This window comes from Bactrocera latifrons, unplaced genomic scaffold (genome assembly GCF_001853355.1).
Source record: "Bactrocera latifrons isolate USDA-ARS-PBARC rearing strain unplaced genomic scaffold, ASM185335v1 scaffold_86, whole genome shotgun sequence".
Taxonomy (NCBI): Eukaryota; Metazoa; Arthropoda; class Insecta; order Diptera; family Tephritidae; genus Bactrocera; species Bactrocera latifrons.
In genome coordinates, this window is record NW_017537556.1 from 329,198 (window position 1) to 357,062 (window position 27,865).

At 38.0% G+C, this 27,865-nt stretch overlaps 1 protein-coding gene across 2 annotated transcripts; it reads left to right on the forward strand.

The window, feature by feature from the left end:
- Window positions 1-131: 131 nt before the first annotated feature.
- LOC108977294 lies at window positions 132-27,865 on the forward strand. Of its 2 annotated transcripts, none has more exons than XM_018946908.1 (5): window positions 132-179; window positions 6,431-7,088; window positions 27,187-27,335; window positions 27,412-27,492; window positions 27,613-27,865. In XM_018946908.1, the coding sequence occupies exons 2-5, from the start codon at window positions 7,028-7,030 to the stop codon at window positions 27,736-27,738; spliced, it is 417 nt and encodes a 138-aa protein (XP_018802453.1). In that variant the 5' UTR covers window positions 132-179; window positions 6,431-7,027; the 3' UTR covers window positions 27,739-27,865. The 2 variants fall into 2 exon arrangements, with proteins under 2 accessions (XP_018802453.1, XP_018802455.1); XM_018946910.1 differs by lacking the exon at window positions 132-179 and adding an exon at window positions 496-533.

Sequence of the window (27,865 nt, forward strand, 5' to 3'; positions counted from 1 at the left end):
TCATTTGTTCGGCGTGCATCGTGTTCGTTTGCGTCGTTGTCGTTGTCGGCAGCGGCGAATAATGGCATCTCAATGCAAATAGCTTAATACGAGCAACAGCAGCTCGCCAAATCAGTCAGTTTCTTTTTAAGCTTCGCCCCAATTGGACGTTTTCGCAAGGACTTGGTCCCGTTGGTTTGGTATTTAACGCGCGCGCTTCAAATATAATAATCAAATAAACAAGGATACACACACAGTATATAATACAAAAAACTTGGAAAAATAATTAACGAAAATAAAGTGCAAAGCTTTACAATGTTTATGCGTGTCTGTGTGTGTGTGTCCTTCGTAGCGCGTCTGCTTTGGCGTCCATTCATTGCAGCGACACGCATTTGCTCCTTGAGCCTTACCACTTACATACATACTTACGTGTATGCAGGCGCATTTGTATATGTGTGCGCTTCTTAGGAAATTTCGTGCGATTTAATTCGTGCATTGTTGTTTTTATTGCAGTCACCTGCCAGCAATAAACTCGCATTCCATTTGACATTTCGGTAATTTTGCGCACGCTGTAAATATTTGGTGCATAAGAAGGAGAAATAATACAAAGAAGGAGAAAAAAATACAAAAACAAAGTAAAAAGTAGAAGAAAAATCAAAGTCAAAGCGCAAAAGCACTCAATATAAATATTATATGAGAACAGTACAATAAAAAGCAGCAACAAAAACGCGCTTTATGGCAAATGAAAGAAATCAGGGTCACGCATGGGCGAGAAAAAAGTGAGTTGGCAGGCAAGCAGGTCCTTAAAAAACAGAGAAGGAAAAGTACTCAACACACATTGTAAAGCGATATAAGCAGTAGATATGTATATTTGTATATTTGTTGTAATTACAGGCCGATTTATATAAAAATGCATATTTGATGTGTTGACAAAACACTAAAAATTAACTAAATGCTTGCAGCCAACAAAAAATATATTAAAATATAAAGTTAAATATGCATATTTGCCAATAAAAAATACAAGTGCGTTAGAAAAAATCTATTATATATACATGCATATATATGTGCATATGTTTTTATTATTAAGCGCGTGCGGCACGCATATCCTTGCAGTTCGTTGAAGCAGTTGGGCAGCTAGCAGGAACAAAAAAAAATATCAATAATGCCAACTACTCAGTCGAAAAATTGACTAATTGACAGTTAAACAAAGGCTGAGCAATCAATACATTGTAGTGCCAGTTAGAGTGAAGTATGCTCTTTTTTATATTAATTAAACTACGAGACAGCTATAGTGCTTCAAATAATAATTAAATCAAAAATCTATATACACTGTGATAAAAAAGTACACGGAAATAATAAATAAAACGCGAAATATTTAGTTATTCATCAATATTTATTTTTTCGCCTTCAAAGTAATACCCAACAGATGTAAGACACTTATTGCAACGAATTTTTCCAGTCCTCGAAACACTTTTCATAAGCATTTTTTTGAGAGAATCGTCAGCTCCTTCAGCGGATTTTCCACGGAGCAGAAATTTCGGTTTGAGAAACAAGGCAAGGAACCAAATCTGATGAACTCGATAGTTGATCGATGGTATTTATTGAGTTTTTGGCATTGAATTAGGTCATAATCATGGCTCGATGCGATGTTGCATTATCATCTTGAAAAATAATGAGCGTGACCTTGATTTTTGAGCGACTTTGGCGTGGTTTTTTCATTTCGGCTCCCTTTTTCCATTCCGATGATTGTTGACTTGTTTGCATGTCAAACTGATAAGCCCACGTCTCAAGTTGGATCGGTATTCGCAAGATCAAGCACGTCTAAAAAGCTCTGTTTACGGTACGCTTTTTGAAGAAACTTCAGCTTTATCGGGACGAGTTGAGAAAAAATTCGTTTCATACCCGTGGATGTTTTGATCGATGTCGAGCTATTTTGCCATCTCTCTAACACTTGCCTCATGACTATCAAGCACCTTATCTTTCAATTTTTTAATACTTTCATCAGTTGAAGAGTTCGAAATTCGTCCAGAACTAGGCATATCTTCAACGATCTCTTGACCGTTTTTGAAGGCTTTGTGCTACTCGTAGGTGTTTTTGATAAAATTGAATCACCGTATGTCTTTTTCAACATTCGCAAAGATTCCGCATATGAAATTTGGTTAGAAATACAAAATTTTAGACAAATTCTTTGTCTTTCTATATTGTCGAAAAATCGGAACGCACTCCTGTAGTGTACCGATTTAACCAATTGCCCTAAACAATCTGGTTGACAGACCGCGCTCATATTTGGCATAGTAATTTAGGACAGTTCTACCAAAACACATTACAAAACACATTTTTTGGAATTATCATTTATCAATTTCTGGGTTCTTTTTTGTCACAATGTATATATATTTATATTTAAAGAAAGTTTGGTTGCTAAAGAATTTGAGGTACACAGGGCGGTAGAATAAAAACATAAAATTGTGGTCTTTTGCGCCCTATATACCTTGACTACAACAGAAAAGATCATACGTGTTAGAAATTTTTTACTATGATTTTCGTTTTTAACAACACAAAAATAGTTGTTAGCTCTAACTCACAGTCATTAAATTACTCTAAACTGGTGTCATAGGCCGGACATCCATGATATTTCACATCCAAAGGCAAACAAAAGTAGAATAGGGATTTCAAGCATACGCTGAGCTTGAAGAACGGTGAATTATTGGACCAATATGTCAAATTAGGACGCAGACCCTCGATAACACCAAACGATGCAAGCTAAACAATTTCAAGCACGGAGAAGGAAGGAGAGAGAGCTGAAAAGCATAATGTTGACTAAACTATGTATATTACCGATTGCAGTCAGTTGTCCTAACAATCTACCACTTTAAGCAGGCAACCCACTATTATTTCTTATTTATTTATTATAATAGTTACCTCCCTTTCTTCATTATCTCTTTATCCTCGGATTATGTCGCAAATACTTCCATTTCATTTCACACTGCTCTACTCATGTCGTTGTGACTGCAGCGGCATTGGTAAAATAATGAAAGATATTTTTTGGTAGGCACTATAGGCGCAGCTGCACCATAACCACAAAATTTACGGTGCATTTGCTGCAACTCACTTGCCAATTGCGCCAACATTGGAAGATAACGGGCCAAAAAGGAATGTGCCGCACATACAATAAAGATATGTATATTTGTACATACTTATTATATATGTATATATACACATAAGCACAATAACGTGAGCCAAAATCAGTCGATTTGCAGAGAAAAGAACATTCCTGCAAAACAATCTAAAAATCGATTTGTACAATTAAAAAAAAAACTACTGAGATCTCCGAAGGTCCTCCGTGATTCCTTCTCCTTAATTGTATTAAAAAAAATATTCTGACTAGAAGTTATGGCACAGTGGTAGAGGGAACACTTCTTGAACTTGCTAAATGCCAGAATTAATACTGCGATGGACGATGGACGAAGAAACACCTGCACCAACAATCTAATGTGACAACATTGTCGTCCCGCCACTCGACCAAGACGAGATGAAAACAGCTCTCAGCCGATTAATTACCGGCTGAGATGTATAAAGCCGTAAGCGAGGTGCTGGAAAGTGGCATGTTCCAGCTACTAAGCATAATTTGGTCGGATGAATACATGCCCAATGATTGGAAAGCATGTGGACTCTGCGCTATCCACAAGAAGGGAGATCCGGTAGTCTGCGTGTAGCGTATAAGGTTTTTTGACAGTATTGTGCGAAAAGATTTTAACCCATTGTAAATAAACTTATTGGGTCTAATAAGTACCTTGGATTTTCAAAAAACGTCAAGTCCTGGAGAAGGCTTTTGACAAACAGATTGACACTCATCGCCTTTTTGTCGACTTTAAAGCCGCCTTCGACAGCATCGAAAACTTATACGGTTATGCTGAATGAAGTTAAGCACAATCATCAATTCCATTAAAATCGGAAAGAGCCTCTCCAAGCGATACCAAACGAGGTTTCCGACAGGGAGATTATCTCTTGTGTATATTTTTCAAAATAATGCTGGAAATAATAATGAGTGCGCGTAATTAAAACCGCAGTGGTGCTGTCTACTCTAAAAGTACAATGCTACTGGGGTACGTAGATGATATAGATATCATAAATTTAACAATAGAGCCGTCAGCGCAGCCTTTACAAGCTTTTAAATAGAAGCGTTAGAAATTTTTTTTTTATGAACGTGGGCACGATACCAAAGCAAGCATAAATTCCACCAATAATCTAAACCTTATGATCAAACGCAGAATAACACTTGGAGCCTTCGAGAGAACTGTTCTTCGCAAGATCTTTGGAGTCGTCAGCGAGGCGATGAGTATTTGTAGATGATGGAACCACGAACTGTATGAGCTAAATGGCGACATGGATATAGTACATGAAAATTCAACGAATGCGGAAGATAATGTTCCAGCGAAAAGCTCCTTCGACTCGAGTCCCATGGGTGGACAACGGAAGCAAGTGTGCCCACGCATCCAATGGAGGGACAAAGTGCATAGCGACTAGTCTGTAGCTGGCGTGAACTCGCAAAGAATAGAAGCAACTGGCGAAATTTCGTGTTTTCGGCTAAAAAACTATTTGACATGACCACTTTATCCGAGACTATTTGAAGAGCTGTGTCATTTGTTTCACCGTTGCGGAATATCACTGTGTCCTGGAACCCATTGCAAGTGATTCGTGAAATAGGATGTTAGATCCATTAAGAGATCAAGGTATTCGATTAAACTATAAAACTTTAATGATTTCAAAGATGCCTGCTTATCAATAGATTGCTTGTTGTAAGCATCTTCTTTGCAGAATAAGAAGGCTAAATTACTAAATTAATCTTGCTTCTAAGACAGAGCAGTGTTGTGGTAGTCGGTAGGCGTTTCCAGTATTTAATTTCACTGAAAGAAATCAATTCCCACTTGACTATCTAGTTGGGGCCATCTGTACAGATACTTATCCCTGTGTCCCCGTTTACCTCACCACTATTCCACGCCTCTCTGGAAAGAAAGACAATATTGGGAAGCGAATTTAAGTTTAATTCTAAAGCATTACGAAAATCCGTGGTATTGGGTAGGAACGGTACTAACTARCTAACTATCCTAGATTGTATTTAATTACAAAAGAGTAAGAATTCTCTCAATCGGTGCTTAATTAAGTTGAAACTCTGTATATACATAGGTGCAGCCGATAATTCATCGGCTTCTGGGACTGAGTTTTTTTTAAGCCTTAGAGCTGTAGATTGCTGCTGCTGGTTCTTCTTCGTCCGACGCAGTATTGCTGCGGCCATTTAGCAGGTTCGAGAAGTGTTCCCTCCACATTTCAAGTGTACTCTATCTATACCATATCTTCAAGTCAGAATTTTTTTTTTTTTTTTTGGTTTCAATCACGGAGAAGGCTGGAATCACGGATGACCGTCGGAGATCGCATGTAATTCGAAAAATATTAAATTTTTTCTTCCAAAATTTTACTGCATATTCCTAATATGTGTATAAATATATCCTTAGTTTGGAAACGGGTAACCCGAGAGTTCGATAAGTTAGATTTTGGCGCACCCTAATACACATCAAAGTATGTATATAGTATGCGTCTATGTAAAAGCGACTAAGTGGTGAGAGTCTGTATCACTTTGGCTCCATTGAATTTCTACCAGCTAAAACAGCAGCCAACGAAAGCACCACAAATGCACAGCTACTTGTGTAAAGTAAATAACTGCAACTAAAAAAAGTGCAACGAAAACAAAAACAAACCATCTAACGGTCAGTGAATAGGATCAATGCCAAGTATAAGAAAAACGAAAATCAAATAATAACAAAGAAGTGCGAGCACAGAAAGGGAAGCTAAAGTAACAAAAAACAGCAAAAGTATCAAATGAACAACAATTTGTGTGGAAGGAATGTCTGACTGTCTGTCGCCGTTTGTGTGCGCATTGTTGTGGGCATATAATTTATAGAAATTGAATAATTTAAAGTGTGTAGGCAGTTGTGCGGATGACGGACTGTGCATAACAGCAACACAAACACCAACACACACACATACATATATGCAGCAGCTGCAACGATAGTTGAGGCAGCAACAACAGTAATAGTTGAGGTAACAACTAAAGTGCAGCAACAACAACAGTAGAACAATCATACGCCCAGTCACACCTCAGCGCCATTTAAGAAGCTGTGTGTGCCAAGGCGACACTTCGACAGTGTCTTGACGAACGAATTCCACGCATAACAAGCACAGTGCTGTCATTTAAAAAGATTTACCGTATTTAAATTGACACTTGTGCCGCTATAAAAAATTAAATAACATATACAATACATGAAAATTATGATAAAAAAAAGAGTGCCACTTGAAGTTAAAAAAAATTAAAATCGAATAAAAAAATTTAAAAAATATATAAATAACAAAAAAAAAACAATTAAGTATTATTAAATAAATTTCTTACATTAAAAAGTTAAAAAAAATCTCCAAATTCTACACAAAGAATTTCGTGCTAATTCCCCTCACTGTGATATAACTTATGCAGCAGAACAGAAACTAAAAAAAAATCCACATAAATACATATAAACTACTTTTAGTACCTTAATAACATAATAAAGGCAACGTTTGAGCGTTCCCACATATTTACTAACATACATATGTACATAATGTATATAAATAATAAAGCATATGTATAGTATATAAAACTATATAATCTGAAATAAAAGCAGAACGTGGCAACCACTCGACTTTTATGCGCAATTTGTCGTTTGATTACATCTCACAAACACGCAACAATACAAAGCAGCACTATCACACATAAGCACATTGTTCAGCTAAATGTGGAGAGAAAAAAATAGCAAAAAATTGGAAAGTGGAAATAGAATAGAATAGCAGTAAATTTTCATATTAAACGTCGCCAGTGCAAGTCACTTTTAAGTGGCGCCCCCAGCTAACAGCGGCAGCCTCCAGTGCCGTCGAGCGCAAGTGAGCAGGCACATTACTTCACCTCACATCGCCGAGAAATCGCAAAACTTGTTGCCGGAAACTTGTCGTGGTGCGGATAAGGACAATGGAGTCGCAACATAAATCGGTTTTCATGCTACTCTTCACTCTATGCCTTACATTAAGCGGTAATTATACAGAGATTTTTTATTATCTTTTATAATGAGACATTGTTTAATGTGATCGTTCAGATGATACATATGTTAAAATTATATTGTAAGTTGTGAAAATTGTAAGAATTTTCTTTGTTGCAAAAGTTAGAGTGAGTCAAGAAAAAAAAACCAAATAATATTGAATGTATGGGTTATATAAACCCATAGAGAGGGAGAACATATCTTGCCAGTCAGGATTTTCAATTTAATTTTAGAATGCCTCGGTGAACATTCACAGTTTCCGATATAAATAACTAAACAAACATCTTTTATTAACACTACCATTATTTCAGAACCATTTGGTATTAATATTTTTATATCTTTAGCATAAAATGTCCAACAAAATTCAGCGGAAACGTTCACCCACAGCTTTTAAAATTTAAATAAAAATCCTGCATATAGATATATTTTTTTATCTGTGTATACTTATAGCTTCATTATAACACATAAAATGAAAATTAATAATTTTTTGCTTATCCTAATACATATACATTGTGACAAAAAAGTACGCGGGAATTATGAATAAATATTAAGTTATTCAGCTATGTTTATTTTGTCAACTTATTACTTTGATCACCATCAGATGTAATACACTTATGCCAACGATTTTTCCAGTTAACGAAATACTTTTCAATACCATTTTTTGGGATGGGACTTTAAGTCCTTCAACGAATTTTGTTTTATCTCTTTGATCGACTGAAAACGGGTTTCCCGAAGCGGCAAGTTTCAGTTTGTGGAACAAGAAAAAATTACACGAAGTCAAATCTGGCGAATAGGTTGGCTGATCGCCGGTATTTATGACGTCTTTGACTTTAAATTTGGTCACAATCGTGCCTCGATGCGATGGTGCATTATCATCATGTATAATCCATGATTTTTTTTCACAATTCCGATCATTTCCGATGGATACTCTCACACAAACGCCTCAATACAGCCGAATAAAACTCCTTCCTCACCGTCTGTCCCTCCGGAACATATGCATGATGCAGCAAACCACGAATGCCAAAAAAAAAAAAAAAAAAAAAAAAAAAAAAAGAAAAAAATAATACAAAAAAGTAGAAATAAAAAGCAAGGTTGATTGCCGCATGTCCCAGATTTTTGAGCGGTTTTGGAGTGGTTTTTTCGGTTTCGACTCAAACTCATAAATCCATGTCTTATCGGCAGGTATAGTGATCTNCATTTCCGATGGATACTCTCACACAAACGCCTCAATACAGCCGAATAAAACTCCTTCCTCACCGTCTGTCCCTCCGGAACATATGCATGATGCAGAAAAAAAAAAAAGAAAAAAAAAAAAAAAAAAAAAAAAAAAAAAAAAAAAAAAAAAAAAAAAAAAAACAAAAAAAAAAAAAAAAAAAAAAAAAAAAAAATCCGCATGTCCCAGATTTTTGAGCGGTTTTGGAGTGGTTTTTTCGGTTTCGACTCAAACTCATAAATCCATGTCTTATCGGCAGGTATAGTGATCTCCAAGATTGTGGAATTGGAATTCGCAGGATCAAACATGTGCAAAGAAATCTGTTGAACCCTTCTTGAAAAAAATTCAGCTTTATCAGGACGAGTTGAGAAAGAAGGCGTGTCATAGCCAAAATATGTACCAAAATCATCCAAACAGAGTAGCGAGAGTTGTAGAGATTTCTTGCCATCTCTTTAACACTTGCTTGTCGATTTTCAACCACTTTCTTGTTTTTAACATTTTCATCAGTTGATGAAATCGAATGTCGAGCAGAATGAGTTATGTTTTAAACGATCACTGGACAGTTTTACCATTCGTAAGTTTGTGTTTTTATTAAATCTAAATAAGTATTCGCGACGATTCCGCACACGAAATTCGGTTAGAAATACAAAATTGGAGGCACATTCTTTGTTCGATATTTTTATCCATTGCAATAAACGCACTACTGAGCTGTACCGTCTTAAGCTGCTGTAAACAAACTTGTTGACAGATCGCCATCATATTTGGACGATCATTTAAGGACAATTTAACAACTTAGCAAAATAATAAAAAATTTTTTTGAAACACGATTTACCCAAGGAATTTCATTACAATTTCAAAATCATTTTTTGTTACAATGTATATGTATCAAGTTGATACTTAGATAAAATAATATACTTTAATTGCCTATTACTGTCAGGATATACCACACGTAGATACATAAATTATTGAATGCTGGTTTCTACTACCACATGTTTGTTCTAGGAAATTATTGTATAAGTTTTATTTTGCATGAGCAGTAAGTCGTAGAAATTTGTTAAAGAGACTTTTATGTTAGAACAGTCCAACTGAGTTTGATACTCTTGGCCCCGCAATATTGCCTCCCGTCTAAAATGTATTATTTTTTGGTGATCTCAAAATTAGACTGCCGATACAACACTGGCCTTTTCAATCGACTCAAAATTCTGCTCGTCGCGGGACATTTCTAGTTTCTAGTTTTCTAGTTTTATTCACCAAATGGGTCCGTTGATTATGCAATTCACCGCATCGTCGGCCCAATAATTTTTATTACTAAAGTGATCGGAAATTTTCAATGTCATTTGCGGTTTTAGAAACCCAAAATTAGTAAGCAACGGCGTCTAATATCCCAGTTGCATAATGAGTATAAACTAGTATAATAATACATATTTTAGTTCCAAAAATAGCCGGTAATAAGTTGTAAATCAACTCATTAAAAATTATTCGCTCCTTTTTATGTCTTTTTCTAAGCACGATTTTATAAGTGAGGATTTTTTTCTGGAAACGCAGTCTTCAAAATTCAATTCACTGAAATTTTCATATTAATTTTTTAGTTAAATTTGTCAGGTACTGATAGCAGGACTAACATATTTGGCAATAATTTTGATTTATTAAGTCGCTGTAAATTGTAAATTTTATCACAAAAAGTGGTAATTAATTTTTTTTTTTACAAAGTCTTATTTTGTTAAAAATGTAAATAGATCTTCGTTCATTATCTATTTTCATCCATAGTAATAATACATTTTTTACGTTTTGGATTTGAGATTATTTAAGTGGAAAAATCATTCTCGCCGTCAGGCATTTATTTTCGAAAATTCCTGAATATTTGCTAAGGAATCAAGAGCATTCAAGGTCTTTAAAAACGAATCACTGATTACTAAAGTACATTACATTCTAAAAATATGCATTTTTATATATTTATTTGATAAAATGTTTCTAAAAAAGTGCACAAACAAGTTTTTTCCTGTCTTGAATTTGAATATAACTCATCGCAGGCCCATATCTGCAATAAATGGTAAACTACACTGCATTGTACTAGTCAATGTACGTAGTATATAAAATTGTTCCACTAGGCGTATGAGTAACATCCGCAAATGACATAAATTGTATATGAAAGTCCTGATTTCGTCAAAATCTTAAAGAGGTTTCAGTTTTGAATCGAAAATATAATCTTACATAAGATTGAAGAAATAATGCTATATAAAAGTATTTTTATGAGAGGTTACAAGGCATATGGCTACCGATTAACACTCAGTTGAAGTAACCTTGAATCCATTACAACAAAACTCTCCAACAGGCTCTATAAAGTTGCAAGCTTTAAAAATATACTAAATATTGTTATTGTTATTAATATTTGTTATTAATATTAATTTATATTAATTATATTACATAATTTTTTACTATAACATTTTTGGAATTTTTGAAGTAACTTCAAATCAAATACATTAAATTATATTCTAAATACTGAATACAAGTGCAATCTTTCAGTTTATCATTTGCTGTTAAGAGAATTTAAATACTTAAACCTACGAGTACTTCCTCATTTATTGGAGCACAAATCAAAGCATTAAAAAAGACTATAAAGTAAGTTTCATCAATATTTTAAAGCTAGAGAGATGGAATATTTAATAACAGCATTGACCTTATCATAAATTTTCGATTTTGATTTAGACACTTTGGGTGAATATATGTATGTATACAAATGTAAACACATATAAAGCATATAACGCAAGCGAAACTCTTTCGCATTCTAAGTGGCATTTGCTGAAGCCAATTTCGTAACTCCGTAAGGGCACGTCTGCCCAACCGGCACCGCTTTCATATTTCATTTATGCCGGCACAGCACACTCTCATATGGTTGTTGTTGTCGTAGTAGTATTTCTTGTGTCCCTAGAATATTTTGTTGCTAACATTGAAAATACTAAAACTAAGAAAATTCCAACAACAAAAATTCCGAAAAAAAATTAAAAATAATAAAATCAGAAGTACACGGCCATGACTCTCGTGCAACATCGTGCTAACATGCAATGCAACGGCAAATACGATGCAATTGCAACTGACAAGGTAGCCTGATTGTTTGCGAATGTCGACGATATATGTGCATGTGCACATCCATACAAGCAAACACTTAAATGTAAGACTAGAATTTCATAGTCTCTTGTAGTATATATGAAAATTATTTGTCAGAAAGTTTTTGAAGTACAGGAAATTATAAAATTTCTACTTTCTATAAAGTCAAAGTTGTTATTCAATATATTTAGGTGAGCTTTTCAAAAATATAGAAAAATATCTGATGCTGACATTTTTCAAATATTATTTGAGGATACTCACTCGACTCGAAAAATGCCTGTTTCGGCTTAAAGCACGCAATATATTTACATTTGAAGCTATTATTAAATAATTTTGAAATATTGATGATGATTAACAAGATAGATTAATAACGAACAACCCAAATGAAAAAGTTATCAGGAGCTCCCAAAAATTATTATTAATATCTGATTGTGACTTAATGAAAAAAAAAACCAGTCGAAACTCTCATCTACATACTTAAATACGATTTAGAGATTTTGACGAAGAGTTATATATATAGCTAGCAGTACGAAGGCTTCGAGCTATTTTTAACAGCGAATACAATGAAATATCTAGGATTTATCCTGGATATGACGCTTGCATAGAAGCCGAATATTGAAAAAAGAGCAAAATGTATCGATTACCTAGTACGGCTGTGGAGGAGCCACTGGCAAAACATGGGGTTTTTCACCAGAAATGATCCTCTGGCTCTACAATACCATAGTCAAGCCCATGGCACTTAACGCCATCATGAACATATAGCTCGTAAGCTTCGTCGGAAGGTGTATGGCTGCGAAAGTTGCTGTCAGACTCAGATAACTAACACGCATCAGACTCCTAAAAAAAAACACATATCCGAACATCACTCACTTTGACTTCATACCGAATCACTTGGATCATTGAGTCGCCACACCCAACACTGGCGGCTCCTTCCCTGTCTATACATTCGCGGTTTACTTGTGGATGGGAAGCAGCAGGTGACGGAGTGGGGCAGTGAGCTTCTTTACGGATGTATCAAAGCTTGGCGGAGAGGTTTACTTTCAGGAGCTCTCTATCAACTCACAATTACTGAAGGACTGTAAAGCTGATGAGTGAGCTAGCAAGAAAAGACACCCTAGAACTGTCATCGGTAGAATGGGAGCAGGTCGATGCTCCCGTATCTTCGGATGTGGGGCTTTTGACAGGTCATTGTCCTATTGGCGTCAAAGCAGTAAGGTTGGGGATCCTACCATACGCCATCTGCACAAGTTGTAGGGAAGAAGATGAGGTGAAAGCAACTCTGCGGTTGACTGTCCCGGCATCCCATCGAACTGACGTAATTGGAAATTAAACGTCTGTGCAAATTTGTTTTGGCATTAAGCGTTTTGAAAATTTATAATTTCGAACTGCTTTTACTTATCTATGACTTCACAAAGGACTACATATAGCAGTCCACGTGCTATCTTTGATCAGCCATCTAAGCTAACCTAACCTAATCCCAAAATGATTTTGCGACAATTCTCAATGATTCTGCAACCATATTTCATTGGAACGACTATGTTTCAAGCGAACTGATGTACACAAATCTATGAAGAAAGAATTTTTATCTGTTCGATTTTCTCATGTAGTTTAATCAAATATGATCATATGATAATTTCCAAGATGGGATCTAAATTGTGTAGCCCAAGTGTATGGAGTTCGGAGTAACATTTGGGTTTCCCTAGCTTTATAAGAACAGCCTATCAATCCATCTAATTGTCATATATCTTAGTTTCTTCCTGCCCCCGAAGCCTGTTTCTACTCGCAAACCCGTTCTTTACAAAAGTTTCGCCATATGCTTTTATATCAAGATAGCCGCTCCAGGCTACAAAACATATTTCAGCGGACTGTTAAATCCTTAGAATTCTTAATCATCCTTCTTAACCGCGTAGACACCGCTTACGCAGTTGTAGCCGAGTTTACAACAGAGCGTCAGTCGCTCTTCCTATTCGCCGTTTGGCGCCAATTGGAGATTCCAAATATAACCAGGTCCTTCCAACGGAGTGGAGGTCTTCCTGTTCCACTACTTCCCTGTGAATATTGCGTCGAATACTTGCAGAGCTGAAGTGTGTTCATCCATATGGAATACATGACCTAGCGAGCGTGGCCGATGACTCTTAATTCGCTGAACTTTATCAATGTCGTCGTATAACTTGTTACAGCTCATCGTTCCTCCGACAAATAAAGGTTCTCATAAATCCTACGCAGAACATTTTCCTCGAAAACTTGTGGCGATGATGAGTGACTTGAAGAGTTTGGTCTTTGTTAGTCGAGAGAATGCCTACTCAGTCGGAAGTGACTAATAAAAGGAAATTTAAAAATTAGTAAAAATGAACTTCAACGACACTTCAGGGTGTCTATATTGTAGAATAATCTCCCTTTAGTTTTTTAAATGAGCTACATATTTTAGGAAGGCAATCACTACAGAAATTCATTGAAGATTAAAAGTATCTTGCATGCTATTGTTAAGTTTACTGGTTCTGACTATAGCTCCATTTGCTTAAATTGTATTAAAATCGTCTTCTGAAACGGTTTAACCTCCATATGTAAGTCCCTTTTATGACTTTTTAGAGCCCACATAAAATCGCAAAGTCCTTCATATGCAGCAGAACATGCCACTCAATAATAAAAGATTGCAAATGATACTCACATCAGCTTCTACTATAATGAATACTCGCATGCGAATCGCGTGCCGCTTTATATATTTTAATATGGTAATTGTTTGGGAGAAAAAATAATTACAAAATTGCACACTGTTACTGAAATTATAGTCATTGTTGCTATTCTCGGGTAGGGATTTTAAGTAGCTTTTCCCAGACATGCCAACTATCTTCTCATTCTCATCCATAAATAAAACGTTCGTTTAAATAAAAGACAACAAGCGGGCATGGCACACAGGCATAAATGTATATAAGAGATATGTGCATTTGCTCTAATGCTGTGAAATCCAAAAGAAATTCAGTAGGCATTTAATATGTGGTTGGTGAACTAGAAATTAGTAACTAGTTTGGAATTAGTTTAGTAGTGATTGGTATAATTATATCTGCGTTGAGATTATTCTTCGTAATTGGCGTACGCGGCTACAGCCTAGTTTACAACAGCTCGCCAGTGGTTCTTCCTTTTCACTGTCTGGCGCCAATTGGAGATTCCAATTGTGGCCAAGTCCTTCTCCACCTGGTCTTTTCAGCGGAGTGGAGGTCTTCCTCTTCCTCTATTTCCTCCGGCGGGTACTACGTCAAATACCCTCAGAGCTGTAGTGTTTTCATCCATTCGGATGACATAATCAAGCCAGCGTATCCACTGTTTCTTAATTCGCTGAACTATWTCAATGTCGTCGTATATCTCATAGAGATAATCGTTCCATCGATTGCGGTATTCACCGTGCACTCATCTTTATTCATCGAGAGAGGACTTTACTTCTCAATTGTCTACGAAATCCGAAGTAGCACCTGTTGGCCAGAGTTATTCTGCGTTGGATTTCGAGGTTGACGATGTTGTTGGTGTACATGTTCGTTCCAAGATAGACAAAATTATATACGACTTGGAAGTTACAGTGACGTGGGAGCCAAGTCGCGAGAGCGACGACTATTTGTTTGATGACAGGCGATATTTCATCTTGTTCTCGTTCACAACCAGACGACTAGGCTTCGTTTCCATAAGCAGTCTGGAGTAAGCAGAACTGAGGCCAATGATATCAATATCATCGGCGTTTCAGAACAGGTTTACATTCTTATAGAAGATGGTACTTTCCCTATTTAGCTCTGCAGCTCGTATTATTTTACACGTTTGCAGTGGCCGTCATCAAAAGGAGGGTCTATCATCTGAGGCTGCTTGGAACTTTTCATTGGGGGTGTTTTTTACGTGGTGAGCTCCAAACCCAGCGCATAACCCTGTGGAGGGATGATGCGCCTTTTCACTTTAGGTCGCCTTCAAACGGATATTTTTTAACTACCAAGAGAAACTTGCTCTAAAACCGGAAGTCGTGAGCTGMTTGAGCTATGTGAAGAAGAAGAAGAATATTCGTTGCTGCGACATGCCGACCGCTTTCTTTCGACATTGCTGCGTTTCAAATATTCCTGTCACATATTATTTTTTAAATGGACGACTTTTCCGCATCCACTTCCAATACCTTACACGACAGAGCCAAGAGATTCCAGTGGGGACTCAATAGGAATAGGTAAGCTTCATTGAAGCTTCTGCTTTGTCAACTATTTAGCACACAACCATAGAGGTAAAAGCGAGGCCCGCGGAGTATATATGTAGGATACAAGCCGGATCTTATATATTACATTATAAATTGTTGCAGTGCATCATACTAGCCTGTAAGAACTTCAGTGTAGAACAAATTGCCCCCGATTTCACCCCCTCCCTCGTTACCCTATACTATATCAAACTAAACATTATTTCTACCCGAGCACCGTTTCACTAGTTCATATTTAGTGCATTCCTTCATACATGAAATTCATTTCCCTACATAGCACAAACTTTTATACATAAATAAATACTAATATGTTTGCCTTTCAACTTGGAAATCGTTTAGTTTATTTAAAATTCTTGACAATGGTGAGACTTGCGGTCGATGCAGATGACGAGGTGATAAGCGGCTACCTTGCCACAGTGTCTCCAGCGGTATTAGCGCATATGAATTATGCACTCATACCTTCGGCGTGCTCATGTATGTGGCTACATATTTATTATATACTACGTGTGGATACATACAAACTTAGAGAGCTTAGCACTTATGTATTTGCACTTGAAACATTATGGAATAAATAGTTTTCTTGACAATGAGTGCACTCATAAAAATGTTGACTTGTCTAGGCTTACAAGCCCTGTAGGAAAATGCGAGTACAGGAAAACAATTTAATTGTTGATTTGGGAATTATACAAACTTCGATGGGATATAACAAAAGCTATTTAACTTTTAATGATCCCAATACTTCGCTTAAAAAAAAATGTTAAATCGAATCATTAAAAAGGAGACTAGCTAGAGTTCTCCTTCATCGCCCTCTAGCCTTGTAGTCACGTCTTCCTCGCTACTGCAATTATATAAAACAAACATTCACAAGTTCATTTCGGCCCAGCGGGATTCGAACCATTGGGATTAGCACAACGTTGGCGTCGCACCGCACCACCGAGCAACGATCCGCCTCCAAAGCTCGCTACGTCCGAAAGTCCAAATCCACTTTCATGCTTGTTTGGTCCTCAATACCCCTCCCTCCTGGAGACTGCAATATATTCGCCTTGACATTGATTGGGAGAACCCTAAAAGCCACAACTGATTACCTATTTTGAGTCGCCGAGAGGTTCGATGAACTTTTTAGTTAGATTTAGTGTCTCTGCCTAGTCGATCCTCCAATAATAACTAGTCGAGAGTAAAGAATGAATCATCAAGCAACGATTCGCCTCCAAAGCTCGCTACTTACGAAGGTTTAAATCTACTTTCATGCCTGCTTGGTCCTCGATATCCCTTCCTCCTGTAGACTGTGAAATATCCGCACTGACATTGATCGGGAGAATCCTAAAAGCTATTATTTCTATGCCAAATCCAATGACCTATTTTGGGTCGCCAAGAGGACCGATGAACTTTTTACATGTTTGGTTATTAATCAGAGATAGCTGATATCGTACATCGATTTTCTCTAGTCTAATCACAATCCAAACGTAAGTACGGAGCTGTGTATTGCAATATCGCAACATTTCGCTTACTTCCCAGAGATGAAGAGCTCGGCTGTGAGCAAAACTCTGTAAGACCCCTTCTAAACCACTCCAAGCATGGATACTGCTTTCTTATTCAGGGAAGCCAACCACTCGTCGGCATACCGGACAAGTTTGTATATACCGTGCTGCCCATCCACATTCTCACACCTAGAAGTTGGTCAACGGGAACTAAGACCGCGGCAGAAATCCGCCTTCATTCTTTATGCAAGATGGTTCTATCTTCTCCACTATGTTCAAAAACACACACACAGTTCTATGAGACAGTCTGTCTCGGTTAACGTTCGTATCGCTCCTGTTCGTTCCTTCTTAATGAAGGAGGCATTTAAAATATTTTTACCTACCAACAATCACTTCTGATATACTTGTATATCTACAAACATAAACCCGCTCCATTCATGAATCCATGAATCTTCTAAGTAAATATGTACATATGTCTCACGCAATCAAGTGCTTTCGATTGCTATCGTCTCCTCCACAAATAATCGAATAAATGGCATGGTTTGTGTGTAAATATCTCGGGGGGCTCAAGTGTCTAAGCACATCTTCGTCAATTGCCATTTGTCGTTTGTCGATTGGTGTCAATTCCCTGTGTGTGTCTAAATATTGCATAGTAAAGCGCTATGCATCCCATTGTCTGCGGTCAATCAATGGTTAAATATGCATTGACACCCCACTTTGCCCCCGCGTGGCTCAATCGTTGCCGCTGACGGCTGTCGCCTGCCATTGAGCATAAAGTGAGAAGACAATAGGCAAGCTCATGCGGCGCAAATAATAAAATGTTACACCTCGTAGTGTTTAAATACAAAAATAAATCGATTAATTGGATTTACGTTCACACAATCGCAATCTTGTTAGCGCAAATTAATTGTGTAGGCTGGTGTTGACAGCTGAGAAGTTTTATTTTTTCAGCGTGGAGAATTATCGTATGAATCAACCATTAATTGGCGCACTTATAAAAAATTATCGGAAGACATTTTGTTGCGGCAATAATATTTTCCACAAATAAGTTCCTTTTAAAACCAGCTCATGCGAAATATTGAAAATTAGTTAAATTCTTGAAACTTTTCTTGGAGCGAATCTTTCACCAGCAAAATTATAAGCCTTAAATAGGAAGGAGTAGCAATGACTTAGTACCAAGTCTAAATTAAAAGTTGGTTAGATACCAAGCGAATGAAGATTATCGATGTGAATGGTCTGGTGTTATCTTGATGGAATACATATGCTCCCCTAACGGCCAAAGCTGGTCGCTACTAACCGATGCTTCCTTCAGTCTGTTCTATCCGGAGCAGTGCTGTTCATAATAGATGATTCCAATCCAAATCTTCTTCACCGTCAATCCTTTTTCCATTTTCGCCTGCTCTTGCCGCAAGTGTTCCACTTTTCATCGCCAGTAACAATCCGCTTCAAAAATCTTGTCGAAAAGTCGATTTCGTTGTCATGCAACACTATTCACAATTTCTGCCGCTTGCCTTGGATTTTCGCCTTTTTTGAAGATCTTTAATGAGAACTCAAAAAATACTGAGTCAAGCAATCACAAAACTGTCTGGAAAGTTTATGGTACGAAATTTTATCTTTATAAGACGAAACCGAATTATATAATACCAGATACAGATTACCAAAGACATGTATTGGGAAAGTAATGAGTTTCTTTTAGACCTCTTTAAACCTAATATTTCGGTAGGTATATTCGTTATGAAGTCAACCGTAGACGTACATGGAGTATTTTAAACCTAGCATTGTCGATTTCATTTGTATTAACGATATCACTTTAAAGATTTAGAAAACAGATTATCGAAGACATTTTTGTTATAAAGGGTGATCCAAGTAGAGGTACTTTTTTCAATAGCCTTGTTTTGACAGATCACGAGTGAGTGGTGTCAAGCTGTCATGTTACTTTTGTTCAGTATAGTTTGGCATACCATCATAGAAACACTTACGCCTGAACCATGTTTACAAATCGTTCAACTTTATTTCGAAAATTCACGTTCTGTAAAGAATGTGTTACTTATAGCCAACATAATCGGCCTACTGAGCGTACTATTCATGACACCATCACCTATCTTGAGACCCACCATTCAGTGAAGCAAATGTAACAGCCGTAGCTGAGAGTGTACACGAAGACCCTAAAGAGTCGATTAGTTAGGAGTCGAAGTCCTTGGATTGACGTATGGAACGACTTGGCGCATTTTACGTCGAGATCTTAAATTGAAACGTACAAAATACAGCTTGTGCAAGAACTGAAGCCGCTCCATCTGCGACATCGCTTCTCTCTATGGTCTTTTGAAAAGTTCCAAGAAGTTCCGACGTTTTCGAGCCAAATTTTGTTCAGTGAAGAGGCCCATTTCTGGCTCAATACGTATGAAAACAAGCAAAATTGCTACATTTAGGACGCAGATCAACCTGAAGAGTTTCAAGGGCTCTCATTTCTTTCAGAAAAAATGCACCGGTGGACTCATCGGTACATATTTCTACAAAAATGATGCCGGTGAGAACATAACCGTCAATGGCTACCGTTATCGCGCCATGTTAACCTACTACATGATACCTAAAATTGGAGCTCGTCTTCGCGGCGAAATTTAGTTTCAATAAGCGCCACTTCCCAAAAATCGCATCCATCAATGGCTTTATTGAGAAAACTCTTCGGTGAGCGGATAATTTCACGTTTTGGTCCAGTCGATAGGCTACTAACATCGTGTGATATCACACCGTTAGACTTTTTCCTGTGCAGATATGTAAAGTCTTAAGTCTATGCGGATAATCTCGATTCGATTCAGGCCTTGGAGCAAAACATCACGCTTGTCATTCGCTAGTTATCAGTCGAAATGCTCGAACGAGTCATCGAAAATTGAAGTCCACGGATGAACCATCTGAGATGTAGCCGCAATCAACATTTCAAAGCGATAATCTAAAAAAATAAATGCCGAAGAATGTTCTTTTGAATGATAGTAAACATTCTCCATTAGATTTGTAGTTTCTGTGTTTTTTATTTTGAAAATGTAGGAAACCTTGAAATGGACCACTTTTTATTAAAAGCGCCTTTTGGGTCAATACAAGTATGCGAAATCTTACTCCAATTTTCCATGCACATGTAAAAGCTTCGTCTAGGATTCATTGCATCCAAGAATTTTCGTTTTTCTCGGTTTCGGCGCATTTTTGGAGCGACGCACCTTGATCTAGTTTCGCCAATCTAAGTACTTATCATAGTTTCAACAATAATAAAACCATTTCTGGCCGCTTCGCATGTCTATTTTAATATTTTCATGCAACAACTCGCAAAAATGGGATGTAATTAGTACACAATTTCCTACTTAATTTAGCGAAATTCGTCATATTTCCACACTCTTTTATAATCCTTTCCCTTTTACTTATCTCTTTCCTACGAATCTTTCAATTTCGGTCGTGAGAAATCGTGCACGCATGAAATACACGCTTATATAAATATATATGTACATAGTATATACATATATACATCCATACATGCAGACATAAAAGTCTAACTTTTTACTGCAACACGACATTCATCTCATTCTTTTAACGGGACTTATATATGCCTCAATGGCGTTGCACACGACCATGGCTGACATAGTAACAGCCAACACTACATAATGCCACCGTTAACTTGTTTCCTTTGCCACCACGCAGGAGCGGCAGCAGCCCCAGGCCGCTTCCATATACAATATATTTGCCCACTTTTAGGAGCAATACCTGAGTTATTTTAGGTTCGAGACACGCCATCATCCGTCAGCAGCAAACCCACGTCAACTTATGACACTAATACATAAAGCCCTCTACGACAAACATACATACATATATTCGCGCATTTGCTTGTAGTTATCTATAACGGTACATGGGAGTATGAGTGACTAGGTGAGTGCTCTCATATGTGCCGAGTCAAGCTACTAAAATTGCGCTGCGCTGTCGCTCAATTGACAAACAGTACGCGGTTTTAATTATTCAAAAGCCTTAAGAATGAGACGAAGAAAGTAGGTAAACCAAACAGTGAAAAAATGGGGGCACCAGTTAGCATTACTATACTTACATATACCGCCGACTTCATACATATATGGTGGTATTTTGTTCGGAATTTCCGCGAGAAGAAACAATTACTCAAGCACCCGTAGTGGTTATGTAAGTTGGTATATAATTATTTAGTGGCAGTTGTGAGGGGCAAGCAATTGCAGCAGTTAAGGAAAGAAGAATTTTTCAAAATATTGTGAACACGTTCCAAATTTAAATGAAAATTAATAATTTTAAAATACTAGAGACGACTTGATAAAAAAGTCTAACTCTTAGCAAAATGGAGCAGTACGTTATTGCGCTTCCCTGGAGACTCATCACCATTTTAGTCCCCAACAATTCCGTGAGCTCAATGCCAATACCGTTGCACTGCTTGAAACACACTTCAATGATTCGCGAAGACTTCTGAAGTAAGCTCTTTCGGTTTTTAGCGATTTTGAAATCCTTTTAAATCGAATACTTTCAGAGCTGGAGTGTTTTCGTCCATTCGGACAACATGACCTACCGTGCGTAGCCCCTCTCTTTTAATTCAATGAACTATGTTTATATCGTTATATATCTCATGCAGCTCATCGTTCCATCGAATGCGATATTCGCCGTGGCCAACGCGCAAAGGACCATAAATCTTTCGCTGAACTWTTCTTTCGAAAACTCGTAACGTCGACTCATCAGTTGTTGTCCTCGTCCAAGCCTCTGCACTATATAGCAGGACGGGAATAATGAGTGAGTTATGGAGTTTGGTTTTTATTTGTCGAGAGAGGACTTTGCTTCTCAATTGCCTACTCAGCCCGAAGTAGCACCTGTTGGCAAGAGTTATCCTGCGTTGGATTTCCAGGCTGACATTGTTGATGGTGTTTACGCTGGTTCCCAGATAGACGAAATTATCTACGACTGCAAAGTTATGACTGTCAACAGTGACGTGAGARCCAAGTCGCGAGTGCGACGACTGTTTTTTTGATGACAGGAGATATTTCTTCTTGCCTTCGTTCACTGCCAGACCCATTTGCCTTGCTGCCTTGTCCAGTCCGGAAAAAGCAGACGTCACCTGTGATTACGTTATTCAAAAATTGGTGTTCACTTTCATACATGTTCCGATTTCCGTGCACACTTCTCAATCACTCGCCTCAATTTCTGGTCGTCAATGAGCAATTTTTGGGACCAGTAACTTTGCGCATTTTCAAGTGCTCCATCACAATGTCATGAACCACAGATTTTGATAAATTTAACATATAGGCAATTAAGCGAATATGCACTTAGTCGACGGTCTGAGTTCTAAACTTTGCGCACACGCGTCACATTGTCGGTGTTTGACGAAGTCGCAGCTCTCCCAGCACGGCCTTCATCAGCGACTTCTTTCCGGCAAAAGCAACATCTGCCTGATTAATCATATCAAACGTATATTTACCGAGTTTCACACTTAATCGTGAAAGTTTTCGTCTATCTAGGTTCTATAATGGGCTTAGCAAGCAATGGAAAAATAGAACTCTCTCTCGCGTAACAAAAAAATTAACGTTCTGTAAAACACTCATAAGACTTGTTATTGTTGGCAGTCCTTGGCTGGATAAAAATCCAGGTCCATTCCGGTTACTAAGATCCGACTGCCATGAGACTTGTTCTACCGTATGATGCAGAAACATGGATGATGATAAAAATCGATTAGTTTTCTGTAGGAGCGTTCGGGAAAAAGTTTTCAAAGCATTTTTGGCCCCTTAGAAAAGGACTGGATTCAGTTTAATAATGAGGTATACGAGCTCTTCGGCGATATGGTCCTAGCATTAAAATACAGAGATTACACTGGAATGGCCATGTTGTCTGAATGGAAAAAAAAACGGTCCAGTTTCCAAATACTGAAATTCTGAACACCTATATGTCGGAAAAGAAAAAGACTACACAAACTCAGACCAAAGAATTGAGTGCTGGAAACATAGCGAAACTTTAAATTCAAAACTGTCGCCATCATGCGCAATGAAGTGACGACTGGCGAAGGCTTATCGACGCAGTCAAAACCGGCACTCGGTTCTATTGTCAACCTGATAATTATGATATAGAAATTGCTACAGAATCAGCTGTTTTGGTGATTCCTATTTTATGAAAGCTGCAGGATTGTTAGCGCCTGCTTGGTCAGCTCAGTTGATTTCGTTGATATTTTATCACGCCGCCAGCAGATTCGTAAAAAAGACCGGACGGGAAGATTGAAACAGTCAAAAAGGAAGTATTTGGTCGAACATCATCATTATTTATTGAACTCCCGACAAGCAATGCTAAATCTTCGATAATATATAATATTTCAGAGGCGGAATTTGACAAGCCCTCAACCGTAACTACTCAGCCACAGGGGTCCGTTTAAAGCTGAAAGTCCTATAAATCCAACTGAGGACATCGTAAATTACAAGATCAAGGACTTCACATGAAATTAAGCCAAAATTAATTCAGCGTCAATTTATAATATAAAGTCTGACTATACCATTACGCGCTTAAATGTGAAAGAAGAGGGAAAAACGCTTGCACCAACTGCGGCACTAACTAACCGAGTAACCGCAACCTATGCGCCTTCCAATTTGGCACAAAATCAGCGGCATGCTGGCGACGCTGAGGGCGGCGAAGGTGCAAGCGACCAGCAGACGCCAACAGCAGCACCAACTAGACGACACTAGGCTATGAACAGGGCCAACAGCGGCATCGGTGAATGTGCAACACCAGCAAAATCTCAGCACAACTGGGCGAAGCTGAGACAAGCCAACGGGTGACTACGTAAAACATCACCTTCACCGCGGGCACTATGTAATTGAACGACACGGCAAATAGGGGTACGCGGGACGTGTGCTGTGCACTATGAGACTCCACATTCCGCATTAGGCCTTACCCCCACATAATTTGCGCCAAAAACAACAGCACTTGGATGCAAGCGAACGCGGAACATCTGTTCGGCTCCATGCGGCTATTTATTGGTTTGTCGGCATACATCAAGCCGAAAATAAGGAAAGCAAAAACAACAACAGCGTAAAACAGTAAAAGTTGCAACCAAACCAAGTTCGAGCCGCCGCTCGGTCGACAGCGAAAGTTCGCTTTTCGCCGCGTTTGCGCAAAACCACGTGCGGTTAGCGAGCGCTCTCTACGAGAGAGTGAGAGTGCGTCAAGTGTGCCGCTTGACACATCCTTCTTGCTCCTGACTGCACCCAGCAGTCGAAAACAAACACGTGCAAGGCGTCTGATTCGCATCGGAAATGCATTTGCCTCCCATAAACAAGTGCAGATAATGGCTTTCACTTGCATAAAGCTGTATGTGTGTGTGTCACATATGTGCTAATGTTCGTGTTCGTTTATACATTGACAAAGCAACGCTTCTCAGGACACTTTTTGCTCACTCAACGCGTTCACCCAATTTTCGCTTGCTGATTTTGTTTGTCTTTTTGTCAACACCATTAACCAGATGTGGTCCACGACACGCCTCACTCCGCGTCACAGCATGTTGTGTCGCCCTCCCACCGCTGCTTTGTACATATATAGTCGCACAGTCTAGCGCCGCTTCGTTTGTCTGTTCGACGTTTGAAATTGACTCAATACTCCATGGTGCAGTGGCTGGCCGAGTTGTTGGTGTCAAAGCAACTTAAAGGCTTGTTGATGGCGGCAAGAAATAGCCTATTATTCGAAAGCATTCCCCAGATAGAGATAACTAACAACAAAGTGCGCAAAAGGAAAACAAATATTTGTGTTGACCTTAAACTTTGGAAGCACAGCGAGCGCACATTCCCAACAGTTGTTTGACAGATCGTGTGTTATAATTTCATTAGTGACTGGTGTTGATTATTTTTAACATTTTGTAACTGTAATCTAGTTCGGTTTAGCTTCATGCGCAGTTTTTGAAAACTTTAACCGGATCGTACACTATACAGTTTGTTGTTTGATAAGCGAATCTCACCTTTGTTGAACCGCGTATTTGTTATTAGATGCTTCCTGTATTGATTGTAGGTACAATTGTCATCATATCAGTACTTAATATAGAGATAGTTCAATAAGCTAGTGACGTAAAGTCAGTAAAGTTTCCTCTGAGCTTGATAAGAAAGAAATTTTCAAGATCCCCAAAAAGCATACGTCATTGCGTTTATCAGTTTATATGCCTAAAAGTTCGTACTAGGAAAACTATTAATTGAATGTCACGCCATACATAGCCTTCGTACCTTCCCCACCTGGCCTTTCCAACGGAGTGGAGGTCTTCCTCTTTTTCTGCTTCTCCTGGCGGGTACTGCGTCCAAAACTTTCAGAGCTAAGGTGTTTTTGTTCGTTCCGACCACATGACCTAGCCAGCGTAGCCGCTGCCTTTTAATTCGCTGAAATATGTCAATGTTGTCGTATAGTTCATATAGCATCCGTCTATTCCATCAAATGTGGAATTCGCCATGGCTTCCGCAGAACCTCCCAAAAACTCGTAACGTCGACTCATCAGATGTCATCGTCCATGGCTCTGCACCATGTAGTAGGACGGGAATAATGAGTGACTTAAAGAGTTTGGTTTTTGTTCGTCGAGAGAGGATTTTACTTCTCAATTGCCTACTCAGCCAGAAGTAGCATATGTTAACAAGAGTTATTCTGCGTTGGATTTTAAGCAGATATTTTTGTTGGTGTTAATACAGGTTCCAATATAGACGAAATTATCTGCGACTTCGAAGTTATGACTGTCAACAGTGACGTGGGAGCCAAGTCGCGAGTACGACGATAGTTTGGTTGCTGGCAGAAGATATTTCGTCTTGCCCTCGTTCACTACTAGACCCATTTGCTTCGCTCCCTTATCCATTCTGGAGCATTTATCCTACAATGTTCAAAAAAGCTTATTTGTTTAAAACTCGCTTTGAGTAATAGTTGATATTCTCGTCTTCATCGTGTGTATTAAAGTTTGAGAGGATCAATTCGATATTTTTTAATGCCTATTTACCTATTTTTCAACTTAAGCTATATAAATGTTATTGTAGTTAAACAGTGAAGGAGAGAGAAGGAGAGATCAGGAAAAATTATTCCTAGGTCCGAAATTCTCCGGGAAAGCGAATGCTCTGCCATCATTTTTTGAGGATATTTTTTTGTAACAATTCACGAAAATCGTCCCGAACCCCGGATTGAGAGATCAACAGTCATTGAGTATAAATTGAAATTATTGAATTATTGAAATTATTTTCAATTCATTTATACAACAAATTTTACGTCGACTTAAGTTATGACAGGTGAGGTTCTCAGGCTGGTCTCCGAGATGGGAATAACACTTGGTAGGCAGAAAACTATCGTAGTTGTATCACACGTACCGACAAAGCTAATCCTTGATCCGCTAGTTCATTGTGATTTTAGAAGGTTTGAGATACAAGACCTTGTTGAGATATGGCAGACAAGCAGAAAGTATTGAGATGTTCTTCCTCGTATTCAACTTAACGCATTCAATAACTGGGATCCAGTGAGACACTTTTAACCATGTATATTCTATTTGAGTACTGACTGGTTGAACCTCATACCTGGGGTAAGGCAAAAGTTCCTACCGGTGAACTAATTAATCCCGTAGTTTATCTCGAACTGGAAGAACTTAGAGAATGCAAAAAAGCTCACCAAGCTTTCGTGAAGTCAAGCCAGCCAGTAGTAAATCCTAAGAAGATATCAGAGATCCTGATAATTTCCTTTCAGGTTATAATAAAACTTTGATGTTCTGCTGAGTAATTTTGTCAGCTAATCGTGTTTTAATAAGCATAGATAAAGGGTTTGACTATCCTAAACTAATTGAGAAGATTTTTCTGTATGAAACTCTATATCTTGTCAATAGATTCTACTGTAGATTATTGTTATTTCTTGGAACTTGAATATAACAATTATTATTTAAATAGTAATGGCAGTTTATCATAATGATTTCCACTATAATAAAAAAAAAGAGTGAACTCTATGTTTAAATTTAGTGTTCTTATGTTAATCTCATATATTTTGTTTAGAAACTTAACTTATTGCTATTAAAAATGATTTCATAAATACTCATATTTCTCTCCACAGCTGCCCTCGAAGAGGACTGCATTGATTTCCAGGGCAATTCCGTTAATCATGGCATGCTGTATGTGCCCGGACCGGGCGTCTGCAGTCTGTGTGTCTGCTATCACTCAGAGCCGCTTTGGTGCAAGGCCATCTACTGTGATCCACCCTATGTAAATAAAATATTACAAATATACATACACACATAAAGGGTTAATCGTGGTAATTACTTATAATTTTGATTTGCAGTTCTGTAAAAATTTCCGTGTAGGCGAGCGCTGTTGTGAGTTCGAGTGTTTAGATCCGCCCGGAGAGGATAATAAATATCAGGTAATATTTTATTCACTTTTATATACAAATATTGTATATTGTAGTATAGGGTAGTTAATCCTTTTTTACATAAATAAATATAAATATGTATATTCTGTTGTTCTTTCTCTTCCGCCTTAGGAACGCATGCGAAAGCGAGCGGAAATACTGGCTGGCAATAGCACTGCATCGATACATCGCATCACTCCACTCGCCGTCTCCACCATAGTGTTTACAGTTATAACAAATAGCTTTTTGAATTTATAACTTCAAGCGAAAGGCGAAATCACAGATGGTGGCTGGTGGTGGTGAAGCGCGGAGGTGGTGTTGAGAGCAAAATGTGGCGAAACAAAGTAGAAACGGAAAGCGCCTTATTCGTGTGGCTGTCGCTGTG